The 18,867-nt window shown below is 40.4% G+C and overlaps 1 protein-coding gene across 19 annotated transcripts in view; it reads right to left on the reverse strand.

Annotated features, from left to right (window-relative positions):
- Positions 1 to 772: 772 nt before the first annotated feature.
- TIAM1 (TIAM Rac1 associated GEF 1) overlaps positions 773 to 18,867 on the reverse strand; it is a 243,876-nt gene continuing 225,781 nt past the window's right edge. For 18 of the 19 annotated variants that reach the window (XM_077342512.1, XM_077342529.1, XM_077342528.1 and 15 more), the window contains 8 exons: positions 16,430 to 16,609; positions 14,649 to 14,767; positions 12,042 to 12,150; positions 11,070 to 11,128; positions 8,009 to 8,111; positions 5,857 to 5,944; positions 5,436 to 5,608; positions 773 to 3,460 (listed from right to left, as the gene is read on the reverse strand). In XM_077342512.1, the coding sequence (XP_077198627.1) occupies positions 2,979 to 3,460; positions 5,436 to 5,608; positions 5,857 to 5,944; positions 8,009 to 8,111; positions 11,070 to 11,128; positions 12,042 to 12,150; positions 14,649 to 14,767; positions 16,430 to 16,609 (1,313 nt within the window). In that variant the 3' untranslated portion in view covers positions 773 to 2,978. The remainder of the gene's footprint in view (positions 3,461 to 5,435; positions 5,609 to 5,856; positions 5,945 to 8,008; positions 8,112 to 11,069; positions 11,129 to 12,041; positions 12,151 to 14,648; positions 14,768 to 16,429; positions 16,610 to 18,867) is intronic. The other variant, XM_077342518.1, reaches the window with a different exon arrangement.

Raw genomic sequence — 18,867 nt, forward strand, 5'->3', positions numbered from 1 at the left:
GCATCCCCGCGCACACCCCCTGCATGGATCTTGGGCAGAGATGGACTGAGTGAGAGCCAGAGAGTTCGCCCAGCTTCCTCTTAGCGCCCAAGCTCCAGCTGCTCTTAGCAGGTGTCCTTCCAGCAGTTTGAGCAAGGGGGACACGGGCTCCCCTGCAAAGACAATCCACCATTTGCCCTACATGGGCATTGGATTTATCATTAGGACCACCACCCCGCCCCCAATCTGCACCTGAGCTCTTGTGGGAGGAAGGCTCCGACAGAGCATTTAAGTTCTTGGTAGACTGAATCAGTATCAAAGCTGGAACATAGAGTCTGTATAAGAGGACATAATTATATAAGACAAGATAGATACCTATACAAAAGAATTGCAAAATAGGTGCTGGTCGGCAGCTGAACAGAAAACACGGATTCTATCCAGGAGTTATCTGGCTTGGCTGGGAAACTTTGCACCTCTTTGTATCACTTGCTCTCCTGCCTTACACCTTAGCCCCCCTCCCTTATTGGGTCATCCCTATAAGTATCGTCTAATGTCTATTGTGCCTTTATCTCTGCGAAGTGAGTCTTGGCATGCATCAGTATTTTCTATCGTCTGTTCAATAAAGCTCTTCTTTGGATTTTCACCTACCCTGAAATCCTGGATGTCTCTTTATCATGGACTTTACTAACTGGACTTTGCCTGATCCCTAACACTATTGCTCTACTACAAGGCAAATACAGCCCCACAGAGTGCAAATGAAAATAACCACAAACACAGCAACACAATGTTTTTTGTTATTATTTTATTTGACAGGCATTTACAACGTTCCATTCATATACCTAAAAACATAAAAATAGACCTTCTTTTAGCTTATAAAAGAAATATATAAGAACCTTTGACATTGACAGGTCATGACATTATGTACAAGAACAATGGCACCCTCCAAGCACAGGACGTCCAGCATTTCACAGGCTTACTGTATTCCACTGGGGACAGCTAAAACATTGTTATGTCTAATAAGTTGGTACACAATTGACTTGAGTTTAAATATAATGAGATACATAGGGTGTAGAAATCTCACTAAAGCTTTTTAAGAAAACAATGAAAATATAGCAAAAGTTCAGAGAATAAAACTTCCAAAACACTAGAGTAGTGCACAGAACCAGACAAGTAAGGAGTCCAATGTTGGCTGGGCCATCAGACAGCTGATGTTGCTGAGTAACTTTTTCTGCTCACGTCTCAAAATATAGTCACAGCTGATTGTATAAAATATAATTCCTAAAGCTATTATAAAATTTTAGGTTTTCAACGTACCTCCTAATGTGTCAAACATCAGTAGATACAAAAAGCGATCCCCCTCAAAAAAATCTCCCCTTTTGTGTAGGTCAAAATTAAAATGGAAAAACTATATAAATAGTTTCAAAGAAAAAAGTGCTTTTTCAAAATTATTTGGGAACCTACTGAACATCAGAGTTTAGTCACATTTTACCCTGTTGTAGATGTTTAAATAACATGTTTAAAATTGTAAAGAGTTTTTTTTTTTTGTTTAGAACATTGTTGATAGCCTATTGCAGTGGGGGGGGGGGAAATCTAGTAAGAAAGTAAAAGGATACTAGTTTCACATAGGAGAAGAAGTACAATGAGGTCAGTTTTTGGCCATAAAATAATCCATTTTACCTGAGCTCTAACTTCAAACACAGAGGATCAAACTCTTCCTAGATGTAATCCTGTTAATTCCAACAGAATTACAGCAGAGATTTGTTTAACCAACTTGGTTTCTCAGCTGTACACTGACATTGTTAAATCAATTCCAGTCTCAAACATATACAACTGTTCATTATATTTTAAAGCAACAGTTATCCCTAAGAGTTTCCAATTCAGAATTTTACTATAAAACCAACATAACCCATTCTAAAGGGCTATCTTACATCCTAGACTTGGAACAAAACTAACACTGTAAAATCCCCATCCCTTTGTGCCCTTGCATTTCAGGTAAAATACAGAAAAATATCTTTTCAAGTGTTTAATTTGGATCTCTTTTTTTAAAATAAACAAGAGTTTGGCATAATTTATGTAAAACTAGAACTTTCAACATTGACATTAAGTTAGACTAGTCACAGACCAAAAAAATCAACACAACATAAAATTCCAAGCTTCTTCACACACATTCCTAAAATATACATGTCACTGGATCCAGAGATCTTCCCTTGCACCAGTAAGCTTTATGAACAATACTGCACGCAAGAGATCTCCTGTGCCAAACAGATGTGTAGTGTTTTCAGTATTGAATGTTTGTTGAGGGGGGGGGGGAGTCTGATTCAAGGCTCTCCCTCACACGTTCCACAAGCTGACCACATCACACATCTGTTCAGCAATGCACACACACTGCAGGAACACCCCATACATACCCCAGGAAATTGGATGCAATTGATTTCCAACAATTCCACCTGTGGGGGCCCCTCAAGGAGGATGGTCCATGCATGGAAGTCTCTTTCTGTGCATGAATCACTTTCTGGATCGGAGTGAGAATCTCTGAACTTTAAAAAAGATTAAGAATCCTGCAGCTATGGAGTCTGAAAAGGCAGCTTCCTTGTTTAAGGAGATGAACTCATGACTGACATGTCACATATAAAGGTTATTAGCTGCTTGTGCTATCACTTAAACTAACTTGCTGCACATATTTTTAAAAAAACCCACAGCAATATGTTTTCTAGTAATATCTATGCATCCCATTTCAATATGCTGCCCTAGATGAGTTTAGAATAAATAAAGCCCTTGGTAATCTACAGAGAAGGACTCAAGCTCATTCCATTTCAAAATGTTGTTTGTTTTTTTTCCTTATTATACGTTACCTTAAAGGGGGGCGGGGAGGCTGTGTGGTTTGAACCAGTTTAGCTGCCATAACTGTATGTGCAAGTGTGCATTTTAAAAGAGCATTCTCCGCAATGTGTAAAGGGTGGGTTGAGGGCACAACTATGCCTACCATCTAACAGGGAAAACTAAAGCTCAGTGTTCAGTTTTCTGGGTGGCACAAAATCTTCACGACGAACCCAAATGACTTCTTTGCTGCCTTCCATACCACCATTAATTCCAGACAGAGCAGCTTGTTTCTTTAACTGAGCCATTCTTGAAGCATGAGAACCCATGGCATAGCGCCCTTTGTCTCCTTGGTACAACTGGTTGCTTGTAATGTAGGTTGCCTGCAGCTGCTCCTGAAGGTCTTTCTCAACCACTGCACCCCTCAGAGGCTCACAGTACTCATCGTCATCACTGAGAATGTCTGTTTCTTTTATGTCCTCTTGCTCCTCATATTGACCGAGGTCAAACTGTTCTTCTACCCAGCGGTCAGTGTCTTTCCCGTTGGGTGCCTGCTGAGATTCCTTCTCGGGACTGCCAGCAAAGACAGCATCGGAATCAATGGTGAATCTGTTCCGAGCTAGCCGCCGCCGCCTTCTCCCAAGGGACTTGCTTGGAGCAGACACTATACACAAAAACAGAACCCCAGAGGCTTTTACAAACTATTATTTTTCAAGAATAGTTAACAATTTTTACACCCATGCTTTCCACACAATTTTTTTCCTATTGGGGAAAAAATCCAGTACTCAACTTCTCAAACCAGGATAATGAGACATTACTACAGATTTCCCTCTCTATTAATGCACAATAATTCTGTGGCCTGCTATATTTAGTTGTTGTAATCACCCTGTGAAAATTTGGAAATCAGCATCTGTCACTTCAAAAAGACATATTAATGGGTTTACAGTATTTCTGTTGGAGACTGTTGTTAAATAGATTAGTAGTTCTAACAGCTGCTATTGTTATCTAATATGCAATGTACTTTCTGCTGGTTTCCCCATGCCTTCATAAAGTTACTTTTGTTTGGATGGGGGTTACCTGGCAAAGAAGCTATGGGCAATCTGCTTGGGGTTTCTAAGAGGTCACAGGAAAAGCTCAAAATTACTTGATCTTATTTTGAAAAAGAATTATCTGAGACAACTTGGAAAACTCTTATATTTGAGGCAACTTAGGGCGAGGTGTGGAGATCACTATGTCAAACTTAAGTGTTCGATATAGGATAAGCAGTTAGCAATGCTAAATACATCTGCTACAAAACATGCATTCTATGCACCATGTTTATAGCATATTACAGAACATATTACAGCATCTTCAGTATAGGCTACAGACTATCCTTTCTGATGTGGAAAGAACCAACTTTGCAGTTAAATGGAGACACGGAGAGAATGTGGACTATGATAAAATAATATCCCTAGGAGTGGGCTCACAATTCTTATGACTCCTCGCAACATGAAGTACTAGCATTTGGAGTGCCTGTGCTTATATCCAGTCGATTTTGGATCACAGAGTTGGGTACTTCATGTTTTTAAAGATGGTCCATGTGTTTTGGCCAACAAATGGTGAAGGATGTGGGGGAGAAGAATACAGGATGAGGCATGCAAGTCTAAAATCTACTTCCAGCTGCAGCAAGGCAAAGGATTCCAGGAGGTTAACAGAATAGATAGAAGAGAAGGATGTACAATGTAAACACAGTTCTGGTCTGATTGATTGAAAAGGAATTAATAATTCTGAAGGCCCTAACACAAAAATCCCAGAGCTGAAGCTACATCACTAACAATTCAGGTTTTAGAAAGGGAAGAGTGAGAGTATATACAGTTCAAAATCTCTTGAGGCAAAGATACAGAAATTTAGGAAATGAGAAGCCAGCAGGAAACGTTTGAGGCCCTGAAGTCTTGTCTTTCCTTGGAGCTCCTCATTAACTGTATAAAACTCTGAGGTACAGAGGTTTGCAGAAGTCACGCTGTGAATGTTATTGGTCTGTTAGAAAATAGGACATAACATCCAGGAGACAAGGTTAATTTTCTAAGATAGAGGCAGTATAGATATCCAGTAAAGCAGCGTGTTTTTCTTTTCAAATAATTTGTATTGCCTAGGGTTTTGAATTCGTATGATTTCCCATTTTCTTTGCTGAAGGTCAACTGAAACTATAACTATCTCCCTGAAGTCATATCTGTTATCTACCTCAAACTGCAGGGGAGAAATCCAAAATCAATCAGTGCAGGTCACTGGAGAAATTACTGTCTACTGAAGCTAGCATATCAACAATCTTGGAATTCTTCTCTTGACTCAAAATCTCCTATTATATATGTATTTCTATATCAAAAGAAGTTATTTGAATAGGTATTCTTACTTAAATGAATTTAAAAGTTTGCCTCTTGGTAAAGCATCCAGTGGGCATTAAAGAGAGTCCCACCCAGATATCTTAAGCTTGTAGGATGTTTGTTCCAGTTGTAAGGAATCCTACCCATGTGTATTAGAAGAGTGAAGGGTGTATTCATGGAGAACATGAATCACTAGCCCTACATTTGTATGAAGAAATTCAGATGTCTTATGATAGTGGTGGTTTACCAGGATCTTGAAAATGTGTAACCCTACAGTACCTGCCCTGTTCATAGCTGGCCTTGCACCTTTTAGAGCACTCAATCTTTTTCCTCCAAAAGGAACATACTGCTGGGATGTAGGCAAGCTTTCAGTTTTAAGGAGTTGCCTTCTGTGTTTGTCACGTAGAACCGAATGTACAGTCTTCAGAAAATCCTTCCTATGTTCTGGTGAACTGAAAAGGGGGAAAAATAATTTGAGTCAGGCAACAAGCTAACAACAGAGGTTGTGTTCATATTTTACTATCTTCAGTCCAAATTGCAGCTCACAGTATTCACTGCATCTCCCTTCTGAACAAAATGATGTCAATATTCTGATTTATCACAGTGGAAACAGGGACCCAAATCCATGCCCTCCTCTTTATCCACATTAACTATTAATGCCTTTTTAAGAGATAATGATTAAAAAGCAGCACTGTTTTACCTGCAACAGAGGTGGAATGACCTCTCCGGCCTGCCCTCAGACTCTGATTTCACATGAACTATCTCACAGACAGAATTAGCTTCTGCATCTGGAAATACAGAGAAGAATATTTTAATAAATGCAATTTCAAGCAGATAAGTATGAACCATATTATATCAATATAGTGAATGAACAGATTTCAGAAGTAATCTGGTATTGTGACCATTAGTTTAGTTTAATCATGGCAGTAGGGGCAGATTCATAAATTACACAGCAGTGAGGTTGTGCTGAAAACACAGCTATATGGTGCTGTCTCTATGGGAGTGAAATATTTGAAAATATCTTGCCATGTAAATCATCCTCATCAAAAGGAGCTCCTCTGTACCATGATGAGCATTCTTGGTACAAAGACTTTCCCCACACAGTAGGGCTATTTCATATGGTAAGCAGCTCTAAAGACAATGACATTCAGGTGCTGTTAAATACACAAGCATCCTTAGTTTAGATCAGTGGATCTCAACCTGGGGGTCAGGACCCCTTTGGGGGTCAAACGACCCTTTCACAGGGGTTGTAGCAGGGCGAGCAGCTTGGCTGTTGGGGTGGGCGCTGCCACTGTTGCCGCGTCTCCTGCAGGTGCTTGCACTCAGCCGCCACCCGCACCAGCAGTGCCTCCAGCGCAGCGCAGTCTCCCACCACCCGCTCCAGATGGCAACACAGCTCGGCAGGACAAGAGGCAGAACTGAACTGAGAAACCCCGGGGGAAAAACAATTTATATACACTCATGAACAATGGATCTTCATGCCATTGGTCAGTTTCAGTTTAATTTCTGTGAAAGAACACTTGCATAATTTTATAGTTGGGGTCACCACAACATGAGGAACTGAATTAGAGGGTCGTGACATTAGGAAGGTTGAGAACCACTGGTTTAGATTGTTGGCTGAGTTTAAATATAAGTGTAGCACTGGTTGCTTAAAGAATAAATCGCTTTATTGAGAACAGAAGCAACTTTGTAAAGATAACAGAGAGAAAGGCCTAACAATCATCTGAAGGCAAATAAAGAGGAAGTCTGCTAAACAGACAGGAAGCCTCCAATTGACCCTATCAGGACTCAAGAATAATAATTTGAAAAATACCGAGAAGTTCCTGATCCAAGTATGCTAACTACAATTCTCCTGTGATGCTTGCAGAATATTCTTCATATATGCTATTCAATCATGCATACTGCAGATCTTGCATACCCCCAAGCCCCTTCTCAAGATCTAGTGTGAAAAGTCCTTGAGGTTCATCTTCTTTGTACTTCTACAATGCTAACAACAACCACAGCTAATGGTGTGATTGGCTAAGCACTGCCAGAATGTTGCTTCCATTACTTTCAGGTTGACTTTGTATAGTGGCCTCACTCAAGTCAGAATGAAGTTAACACTAGTGCTTCATAGTCGATTGCCAAAGGAAAATAAGCATTCTTTTAGCAAATTTAAAAAGTAATTATGTCTGCATCTGTAACAGCTAAATGAAAGCTTACTCAAAGGAAGCCCTCCATAAATTATCGAGGACTTTTAAAATCACTTTCTAGTATAAGTTGTATGGAGTCCATTGCAGAGAGCAAAAGGGGAAGATGCACTAGCCTCACTAACTTTGCTAATTGCTTTACAGATTCATGTTGCTTTTTTGCTTGATGCTAGACTTTCAACTCCCTGGAGAAGAGCCTAATGCTGGGAGCGATCGAGGGCAAAAGAAGAAGGGGACGACAGAGAAGGAGGTGGCTGGATGGAGTCACTGAAGCAGTAGGTGCAAACTTAAATGGACTCCGGGGAATGGTAGAGGACAGGAAGGCCTGGAGGATCATTGTCCATGGGGTCGCGATGGGTCGGACACGACTTCGCACATAACAAAAAATAACAAGACTTTCAACTGCTCAGCAAAGATCCATCTCTCACGGCAGTGAATCTAACAAACACTTGCAGCTAGACCCCATGCAGTGCACACTAGTAGTTGACATTTCATAGACTTTTCTAAGCACCTCTGAACTATTCATTCTATTTTTCTGAACCTTAGGATAAGACAACAGAATTTGGTGTTCCAAGGTCTTCTATCAAACCAAAAAGACATATATTCATCAGTGAGCAGTCTAGAAAATAGATCCAAATAAAAGAAACAATTTTCCAAAACTACCTGCGCTTGCCAGTGCCCGAACCTGCAGAGCCTCTAGAGGTATCATATGACGAAAACGAAATGGGTCTGAGTCTTCATAGACTGAAGCCCTATGTGATCCGCCCTAGGAAAGGAGGGAGGGGGGAATGAACAGTGCTTGTAATGCCGACAATTCATTTCATGCTGGAGGCTTGAAGCAGATTAGGAATTACCTGCAAGATAATTTGTACTAAAAACACTGAAGTGTTGTGTTAGAAACAGGAAACAGGAGGATAAAACTCTTTCCTGATGGAATGGTAGCATATCCCTGTCAACTTCACAAGGAACAATATTGCTAGTCCCCAAACCCTAACCTTCCTTCTTTGCTGTATAAGGCACCATTTCATGCAAAACACTTGTGGGGAAAGTGTTGCCAATACGAAGCATAGGGAATTGATGTGACTCAGTCTACTAAATGTTTCTCACTGTTAGGCAAGTACTGAACAACAGTTGTCTTTTCACCCACAGTTCTGCTGAAGTAGCTGTAGCTGCCCAGACTGGCTTCTGCTGTGTAATTTATTGCAGAGCTTTTAGTGCAATATGGTTATGATGACTATTCAATGAATACAAAAGACTTTGCAGATGATCAGATAGTTCCATTACTTGACGTTACAGTGCTGAGCCCTGGCAGTCAAAAGGCACCCTGGTGCTATCTTTACCTGCCAATGGGAACATGTGGTGATGTGCCAAAATGCAAAGTGTGGCCATTACATTATTTTCCTTCCTTCTGTGGCAAACGAAATTTATTCTTTGAAATTAGGTTCAAGCCAAGACAAAAATATTAGAAATTTTCCCTTAATATTCCCCCCCTAATTCTCTCATCCTACCTGTGTTTGACAGATCCTTCCCAGCTCAGAGCACTACTTACTGTACAATAGGCCTCAGAATGAGAGGCAAGCAGCTTTTCCTCACCTTTAGACTTCATCTTTACCCTAACCCAGCTTCCTTCAACCTGATTAGAAAGAGCTGGTATGTCCTCCTTAGTCAATTTCCTTTTACCTTATAAAGACTAGCCCCTTTGGTGGCTCTACCCCTCAGAACTCTCATGAGATTTTAGCAGTTCCTATAGAATTTTAGCAGTTCCTATTTCACCTGCATCTTAGCTGCAACTTATCCTCTTGACAGCCAGTGTGGTGATTGTAAGCTGCTTTGAGGCTCTCTTAGGTAGTGAAAAGCAGGGTATAAAAAACAACACTACTTCTTGTTTTTCCACCAGAGGCTGGCTTCCAGCAGATTGTCAGGCAGGGAGCTGTTAAATGGGTATTCAGCTGTTACATGATTGTGGTACTGACTTGGTGATTGGATGCTGAGGGTGGCTCCTTGGATCCCCTTGGAGCTGGGGTGCCCAGCATTCCCTCAAGTCTTTTACAGATCCCAGAAAATGTCTTTTAATGTTAGGATTTGTAAGGGTCTGAGATGATGGTGCTTTCTATAACTGTACAAGACAGACACACAAAAAAGTCCTCCCACTGGTGCAACGGCCTCAAGATTTATCGATGCATACTCTGCGGGAAAGAGTACAACTGCACTTTCTACGCCAAAGGCCTATGGGACAGAATATAATTTTACGGGAACGACAAGATGTAGCAAGCCTCGAGATGAGACCCCCTTAAGAAGACTGAAAGCTCATATTGTTTTATGTTTAATGTTATACTGTATTCTATATTTCCATTTTTATGAAAAAGGGGAAGCAGTGTCTCTTTCTCTCTTGTTTTTTTTGTCTCTTTTCTTTTGTAGGCATATAGGTAATATAATCATTAGTGCTGAAAATGTAAAATGGGGTTCTCCCCCCTTATTTTTTCTTTCTTCTATTAGTGTATTGTCCTAGGACTAAAGCCTACACTGACTTGTAGAAAATGTTTAATGTTAAGCTTTCAACTTAAATCTGAAAATATATCTGTTAGGATGGTTCTTAGAATGGGTCAAGCATAAATTGTTTTGTAGATGTATCAGAACCAAGGATAAGGAGAAGCTATAGAAGACTGAAAGCTTATATTGTTTTATGTTTAATGTTAAGCATTTAATCTAAACCTGGAAATCTTATTATTCTCTGTATTAACAACACATACTGTATTCTACATTGCTACTTTTATGAAAAAGGGGAAGCAGTGCCTTTTTTCTCTCTTGTTTCTTTTTCTTAGTAGGCATATAGGTAATATAATCGTTAGCGTTGGAAATATAAAATGGGGCTTTCCCCCCTTATTATTTTTTTTTATTATTGGTGTATTGTTATAGGGCCAAAGCCCATATTGATCTGTAGAAAATGCAAAGCTCTCAACTTATACCTGTCAGGATGGCTCTTAGAATGGGTCAAGTATAAATGGTTTGTAGATGTATCTGTATTAAGGATAAGGAGAAATTATGAAATCCTTTTGTAATTTTTTTTCTTTGTACATCTTTAAGGCAAAGCCCTACTTTCCTCTCCCTTCATCAGGGTATTGATACAGGGCCAAAACTCATACTGTGCTATAAGAAATGTTTAATGTTAAGCATCTAACTCAAACCTAGAAATATCTGCTAGGATAGCTCTTAGATTGTATCAAGCAGTTAATGTGAGGTCTACGATCTCTCAAGTAAGTTGACTAATAATAACTTTTCTTTTGTATACCTAAACAGGCCTTTTTTTTTTTTTAAATGTAGTGGAAATGTGGACGGCTCTTAGACTCATGGCTCTTAGAGTTTTGGGCAAAAGTTTATATCACTGTGGAGTCAATGTGGGGTCGTATATTCTCAAATGATGATTATATTTCTATCTTTATGAAAATAAAAAAAATCATTATAAAAAAAAAAAAAAAAGTCCTCCCACATATACCCCATTCTCTATATCTGTTGCAAGTATACAGACAGGAAGGAGTCAATTGCAACCACAAACAATTAAGAGTTGTGTTTTTCATTGTTAGAATTTTATTTCTTTTTAATTTAGTCATTTAGTTAGTGCACTGCCCACTAGGAGATATTATTAATCAACCCTCCCCATATATCTTCCTGATTAATCAAAGCAGACTAGCTACGAAATTATTTGTTTCATCAATTACAAACTTACCAGTTTTTTCTTCTGTTTGGAACCATCTTTATATACAAGAACCACAGCAGTTTTGAATACTAGAAAATGCAAAAACATATCAAAAGTCAATAATCTTCCTCAACCTTCCACACATGAACAAGAGAGAGAATATAATGCAGTAGGAAACAAAATGTGAACCGTTCATGGAGAGAGAGAAAGGGGGGGGGGGATCTGGTTTCATGAGATGTGCAATAAATTCAGCTGCTGCTTTCCTGAAGAGGAAAAAAGAGCAAGGACGGGTTTGGTAAGTTCACTGTTTCTGGGAGTGGGATCCATGTATTCTGCTCTAAGCTCCTTAGAGGAAGGACAAAAATATAATGGGAAAACACAGGGTGCATACAACAACAAGCAATTAGTAGCTTATCCAAGATAACAAGTGATTTGTTTTCATATGAAAGCTAAGTTCATTATGGGCAGTGTGAGAAAGCCCAGGAATGCTGAGAGCAATGACAGGGCCCAGATAATATCTTAAGTTGGGGGCCTCATGAAGCCTCTTAGTATTCCTGGGACTGTCCCTACTCTTTTCAGTTAGCAGAGACAATTGGATACAGACAGGTGTATTCCCAAATACCCCAATGGCTATAGCAATTGCTAGAAATGTTAGTCATTTATGATATATCACAATATTTTAATTATAGATATTGCTATAACCAATGTAGTTGTTGTTATTATTATTATTATTATTATTATTATTATTATTAACAATTTTCCAACCTATCTTGTGAGAGTTAGGGCAGATAAAAGTAGAGGTAAAAATATACAAAATAAAACGTTAAGACTCTAACACCTCGAATAATAATCAATTTACTGAATACTACTGACATACTGTTTATTCAGTAAATTTTTTACTCAAATCACAATGTTACAGTAAATACTATTTTGGTTATTTAAATGACAAGCATGTCCTGGAAACAATATCATCTACTTTATTTCTTGGAAAATAATACCTACCAAATGCCGCCAGTTCAGGTTCCTTCTTCCACTTCCCAAGAGACGCAGGAGGGTTAAGCCAGATGACCGTGGTATGCAAAAGCAAGTCCCCCATAGAAAGATCTGCAACCTGCCAATGGCCAGAGATTTAAAAAGGCAATGCTGAACAAGACACTGGTTTAATAATGGTTTGAATCTTTGAGCAATTGCTGGGATATAACACTAAGTATGCATCTCTAAACAAAAGTGTCCTGTTCTGTGTGCAGCAGTTCAAGAAGTTGAAAAGTGTTCAGAGAAGGATGGCTAGGATGGTTGAGGGGTTGGAATTCATGTCTTACGAGGAAAGGCTGAGAGAGTTAGGTGTGTGGCACCTAGAGAAGAGGAGGACAAGCGTTGAAATGATAGCTGTGTTTAATTATGTTAAAGGTACACCTATTGGAGAAATTCAAATGAGTAGCCGTGATGGTCAGTTCTTAGTCTGAGGAAGAGTGCTTGCACTCGAAAGTTTACGCCTTCAATAAATCTTTGTTTGTCTTAAAGGTGCTACTGGACTCTGATTTTATTATGTTGGAGAAATGGCCAACTTGTTTACTGCCGCTTTAGAGACAAGGACTAGGAGCAATGGATTTAAATTATGAAAACGAGGTTCCACTTAAATATTCGAAAGCATTTTTGGATGGTGAGGGCTGTTTGTAGAAGGAATATGCTGCCTTGGAGGATGGTGGAGTCTCCTCCATTGTTAATTTTTAGGAGGAGATTGTCAGGAGTGTGTTATTTTTAAATCCATGAGAAGTTAGGGAGCTGGACTGGATGGCCCTTAGTGGCCTCTTCCAGCTCTGTAATTATGAAAGACTTTAACATAAGCCAAGTCAGAGTGGATGCTAATTGGGAAGCCAGGTATTCTGCAGGACATGAATAACTGTAAAGTTGAAGGTGCCCAGGTTTCTTTATTCCCTAGAGAAGAGGGATAAAAACCACAACAACTTCCCTAGTTAGTTTCCAGAGCACATGTAAAAATATTCCTTTTTCAGCAAACTTTTACTTTGTAGGAAGTGTTTTTGAAGGATTTTTTGTAGAAGTTTTAAACTAGGCTTCACTGATGCCTGCTTCCTATATTTCTTTGTATGACTGTTAAAAAAACCTTCCTCGTCTTTTCTTGTACATAATACTTGCTTCACTATTTAAAAAGCTCTCAATATGGTCACCAAATACAAGGAAATAATAAGAATTCCCTGTAACCCTACCATGTCTTATCTGGGCACTTCCTTTCTTATTTCTGTCTTGTGTTTATTATTTATACTTGTACTAGCAAGAAAGCCCATTGCAAGCAGGAATGGAATGGGCACTAGGACCCAGGGGACACTGGGAGGTGCAGATCTCTCTGTGTGTCTCTCTCCCTCTTGCTGGGTGTCTGTCGGTGTGCCTCGCAGCAGGAGGCATAGCAGGTAATTAGGGCTGGTTTGTAGGAGGGAAGGAGGGCTGGTGTGCAGTTTGGGGCAGCTCACTGTCTTTCTCTCTCTCTCCCTCCGACACAACAGGGGCGGCTCTCCCTGTATCTCTGTCAGCAGCTTGGGGCAACTCTCTCTGCCTCCCTTGCAGCAGGAACGATAGGAGGGAATGAGGGCTCGTGTTCGGTCCGGCACGGCTCTGTGTGTCTCTCTCTGTCTCTGGCGCATCTGATAGGAACGTGGCTAGCATCCAGGGAGGGAGGGAGGGAGCTGTAGGGGTAGGGCCAATCAGGGTGCAGCCAGCAATGCTTGGCTGCACCCTGATTGGCCCTATTCCAACTTGGACAGCTGGACACGTTCTACCCCCGAGGCTGTTTCACAAATATATAGCAGAACCATGGATAAGGATTTTCAATATTGCCTTAATAATACTGGTTGACTGAAGAATATATAGCCCCCTACATAATTTCTCTAACAATGGTGTCCAGGCACTTTTTGTTAAACTCTTCAATCTGGACACCTTTCCTCACAGTCAGACTCTGATACATCACAGAGAGTTTTATTGTAGCGGCTTAGTGGTGAGAAAAAACACAATGTTCTTTTCTGTTACAACTTCATACCTCTTTTGCATCAAAAAGCAGGTTCAGGATCTAAGCCACAATGAGCCATGGCTCAAATTAAATCCTGATTAATCCTCATCACATGTTATAACACATAAAACTTTTGAACTGTATTTGCCTATTTTATTTTCTGAGCTACTTTTTTTTACAAAATTTCCTCTTCATCGCCAAAATCACTAGAGTTTTGTGGAATTTGATCTATTCCTTCCATACAAGATTTCTTCCTCCCAGAGTACAGCTTCATCCTTGTGAATTGGGCAAAATACTTTCCCTTCAAGTACAAATAAGCAGTAGTTTGGGGTACCAACTTTATAGGAGAGTGCTTCCCAGAGATTGGGTGTTAATTGGATTACGAAGGACCCTTTAATTTTGAATATCAGCAGCCGCTATTTATTTTACAAAGTTAAGAACGTTTCTACATATTGGCCACAAATATATAGTTACTGCTTATATTTTTTCAGGCCTAAATTCTTCTATAAAAATATAGCTATATATAAATCACACAGATAAATACATATTTATCAATATGAATCTTGCAAACTTTCATAATAAGCCCCTACCTCTTTTTTGTCTCCTGTTTGTTCTGCAATAAGTTGATCAAACACAGCGCCATATTCTTCATGGATTTTCTGCATTTCATTGATATGACTGGCAACTTTGTTCATTGTTTTGATGGCCACTAAGAGAAAAGATTCCAACTGAGAGGACTAATTTGTAAAACACAGAACAATATAATACTTCTTAGGGAGGCTGAGAGGGTTTGAATGGCTCCACGTTTGGCTCACTTCCCAATTGCCTTGTTTGATCACGCAGCCAATGAACCAATGGGCCATCAGAAGCAACTAGAATTTGGCTCCTGATCTCCCACCTATCAGTGCTTATTTGGTGATGGTTGGGAGTCATGAGTTTACTCCGAGACGAACAGCAGAAAGTTAAGTTTTTTCTGATCTCCTGTCTTAGAAGTTTCGTAGGACATTAAAAGTACTGCTTCTGTCCTGTCCCATCTCGCCCCTGAAGAACTTCATTTTGCAATTTCACCATACAGCTATTTTGTGGGGAGGAACTATGGATAAACTATCGGTGGGTTGGCTTTATATTTGTTGGACAGCTTTTTTAATTGCTCAGTGTAATCAGAACATATCCCTCATCTACCAACAGATCTCATTATCAGTGTTGAATCAGGAAATCTGGATGCTGAACAGGATTGTTGATGATGATGATAATAATTTATTTTTATCCCATCCTTCTGTATCGCTCAGGTCGGGTAACAACATTAAAAACATACAGGTTAAAAATCAGTATCTCTAATGCTCCCCAGCTAAAATTCCTACAGGGTTGTTTTTTGTTTTAGTAGCTGATCTTCAGACTCTTCCAACTCTCTTCATCCTCCCTCCTGGCGGTGAGGCCAGCCTTTCTTGATGGATGATATTTTAGACCTCGCCCATAAGCCTGGTGCGATAACTCCACCTTGCAGGTCCTGCAGAACTGATTTAAATTCTGCAGGGCCCTAATCTCTCCTAGGAGTGCATTCCACCAGGCTGTGGTCAGGGCCAAAAAGGCCCTGGCTGAGGCCAATTTCACCTCCTTCAGGCTGGGAACTCTGGGCAGATGTTAATCCAAAGATCTTAGTGCTCTTGGGGGATTATAAGGTATAAAGCAGTCCCTGTCAGGGCTTGTGCTGCTGCATTTTAAAACAGCTGGAGTTTCCGGAGCAGTCTCATGGGGACTGAGATCTGGTCTGAGAAGGTACAAGCTGAATCACCTGGCATAGGTGGAAGAATGCCAGGCAGGCTAATCTTTGTGATTTCGGCCTCCATTGATAAGGAGAGGTCCAAAATCATGCCCAAACTCTTGACAGTAGGCACCAGTGTTAACTGTACCCTATCAAGTGTTGAGAGCTATATCACCTGTTTCTCTACATGCTGGCCCAGCCAGAGAAAGTCTGGTTACAATTTTAAATCTGAAAGTATACAAAAGGATAGGCAGTAGAAACAAAAATGAGAGGAAGTCAATCTGGTGACTACCTCATGTGTTACAGCAAAGATGGGGTCAACTGTTTTGAACTGATTGGAACTTTTCTGTATTATATTCTGAAGGACAACCACATATCTGAAAACTTGTAGCAACCATAATTTTATAACATCCCAGCAAACACAGACTAAAGTTTCAGAAACAATATTTATCACATAGTTTCACATAATATTATGTGAAATATTAAAACATATTACAAATGATGGCTGACCCATAATGGATACGCAGCCATCCATTTGTTATCGCAATGAAGTCCCAGAGAAAGGGTTGACAAAAATCAAACTTTAAATCTTATTATTGCATAACTTACCATCAAGGTGATAATGTTCTTCGCTGTCTGCATCAGTGAGAGCAAAAAGTTCTTTCAGCAGAAGAGGATATTTCAATATCCTCTGGATGGGTTTAATGAGGTAAGACTCTAATGTTGATGAATGCTGACGTCTGGGATTCTGAGCATCTAAGAATGCCTTAAATGCTGTATCTGTCTTTGCTGAATGAAAATAAAAAAATTAAAAACTCCTCTCGAGACATTATAACAGTTCTATTATATTTTAAAGACAATACAGATTATTTATGCATATATTGAATTTTATAGTCACTCAAGGCAATATCAAGTAACAATAAAACCAAACGCTCAATGAACTTTAAACTGTAGCTGGGACACGCATGAATTATAACATAATGGGGACTTTTTCACAAGGTGCATTAACTACAACAACAAAACAGAGAGGTAAGTGTGTATGTGGGAAAATGGAAGGAAAATAACTGGAAATCAAGAAGATGTGACTTGGTCAAAATGGATACAAGAATGTTTGATCCTTGGCTTATTTATTTAGACTTGCTTGTCTAAGGAGGAAGGAAGTGTAACAAAAAGACACATGGGCTGCATTTCAAAGTATTTCCTGTGTAATCATCAAAAGAAGAGCTCATCCACATAGAGCCTCATGAGCAATTTTGGGTAGTAACTGATAAACTGAAACAAAGCCCTGCCTTAAACTATAGCATTTTGTTCCAGTTCCAGACTCTTCAGTCTTCAAAGGCAGTCCCAATAGAGCCGTCAATTTCTTGTATATCAAATATGATTCAAAAATGAAATTCCACAGGCATATAAAGTCAAATCAAAAATTAATTTATTCTTCTAGTAGTCAATTCTCACAGTTTGGAAAAGTTTTCTCTTTTTTTTTGGACTGGAAACATTGAACAGGGAAGTAACCGCAGAAGAATCTCATCAACAAACATTACTCCGGAGGGAGAGTTTTATATCTTTAACTGCAATACCCTGGAACCAAATGAATTCAATTTAGAATGGGACATGAATTGTTTCTTATGAACTGATTGGTAACGCCTGGTATAATTAAATCGGTTCCCTCTTAATAAAGCAGTAAGTGGTGTTGGCGTGATCTGTGTCCGTGATCAAAACTCCCGGATTGACCCCTTGGCCCCGGACTGACCAATCGGAAGCACCTTCCGATTGGGCCCTCACCAGGACAGACCAGAGTTCCAGGGCAATCAGGAGAAATGGCTGCCAGTCTGCCCCTGACCACCGCAGGGAGAGGAGGTCAGTAGGGCTGCCAAGGGGGATGAGAACAGAGGCTTGGACAGGCTATGCCAGCCCTTTACGCCCCAAGGCTGTCCTAACTGTCATGTCCAACTGCAAATTGCCTCAGAACCCTGACAGAGCTGGCAGGAGGCTGGTGAGTGCTCTCCCTCCCCCCCTTCAGGCCTGCTGCGAAGGAGCCTCTGACAGCCCCTGACTGAGTGGAGGGAGGCCTTTCCAAGAGCAATGCAGGGTAGCCTGAGGGCATTCCTTTTGGGGGTGGGGAACTTTCCCCTTCTGCCAAACAGTTGGCTGACAGGGAGGCCACAGAAAGGCCCCTTCTCACTTAAAATACTGCTCTGGCTGGGGTTGGACACAACCAAGCCATGTTTCTTTCTTCTTTACAACTCTCTGCAGATTTGAGGCCACTGCACAGCGTTATTCTGCAGACGAAACTGGTTCTTTTCTCTCCTGATTCATCTGCACAACAACCCTGTGCAGTAGGCCTCAAGTCTTTCAATTCAACAACAACCTGTGTGGGAGGCCTTAAATGTTTCTTCTCTACCACAACCCTGTCCAAAGTAGCCCTTTCTGCCTGGGGAGCTGATCTTTATACTCTGCAGGTGAGCTGTAATTCCAGGAGCTCCCCAGGCCACACCTGTAGGTTGACTACCCCTGGGTTGGAAATATTCCTGGAGGTTTGGAGGTGGGACATAACTCACAGGTTGACTATTGTGGGGAGACGAAGGGAAAAGGTGTTTGTAAACCGCTTTGAGACTCCTTTGGGTAGTAAACAACAGGGTGCAAAAATCCATTCTTCTTCTAAGAAGCAACCATGAAAGAAGCATGTAGGCACATAACATTTTATCAACAGTGAAAAAATGGAAAAGAAGGAACAGGGTGGACACCTGTGTACTGTGACTACCCCATGTGTATTAGGGCAGAGGGGCATTTCGGTGTCTGTGGCCTAATTCACACAAGAAGGGAAGTGACACAGAACTGGGAGGAATTGGTTGCCATATAATCTTCCCCTAAGAAGAATCTCCAGTCTGATTTTCCCTTCACATATCTGAAGACATGGCTTTGGAAGGCTCATCTGTAACCACTATGCCCAAATGTCAGTCCTCTCCCATACTCAATGAACATTCCACACCACAGGTTTTTGACACCCATATCTCCACATCCATGCCCTCGTTTGCCACCACAACCTC

Source organism: Paroedura picta, chromosome 6 (assembly GCF_049243985.1).
Source record: "Paroedura picta isolate Pp20150507F chromosome 6, Ppicta_v3.0, whole genome shotgun sequence".
Taxonomy (NCBI): Eukaryota; Metazoa; Chordata; class Lepidosauria; order Squamata; family Gekkonidae; genus Paroedura; species Paroedura picta.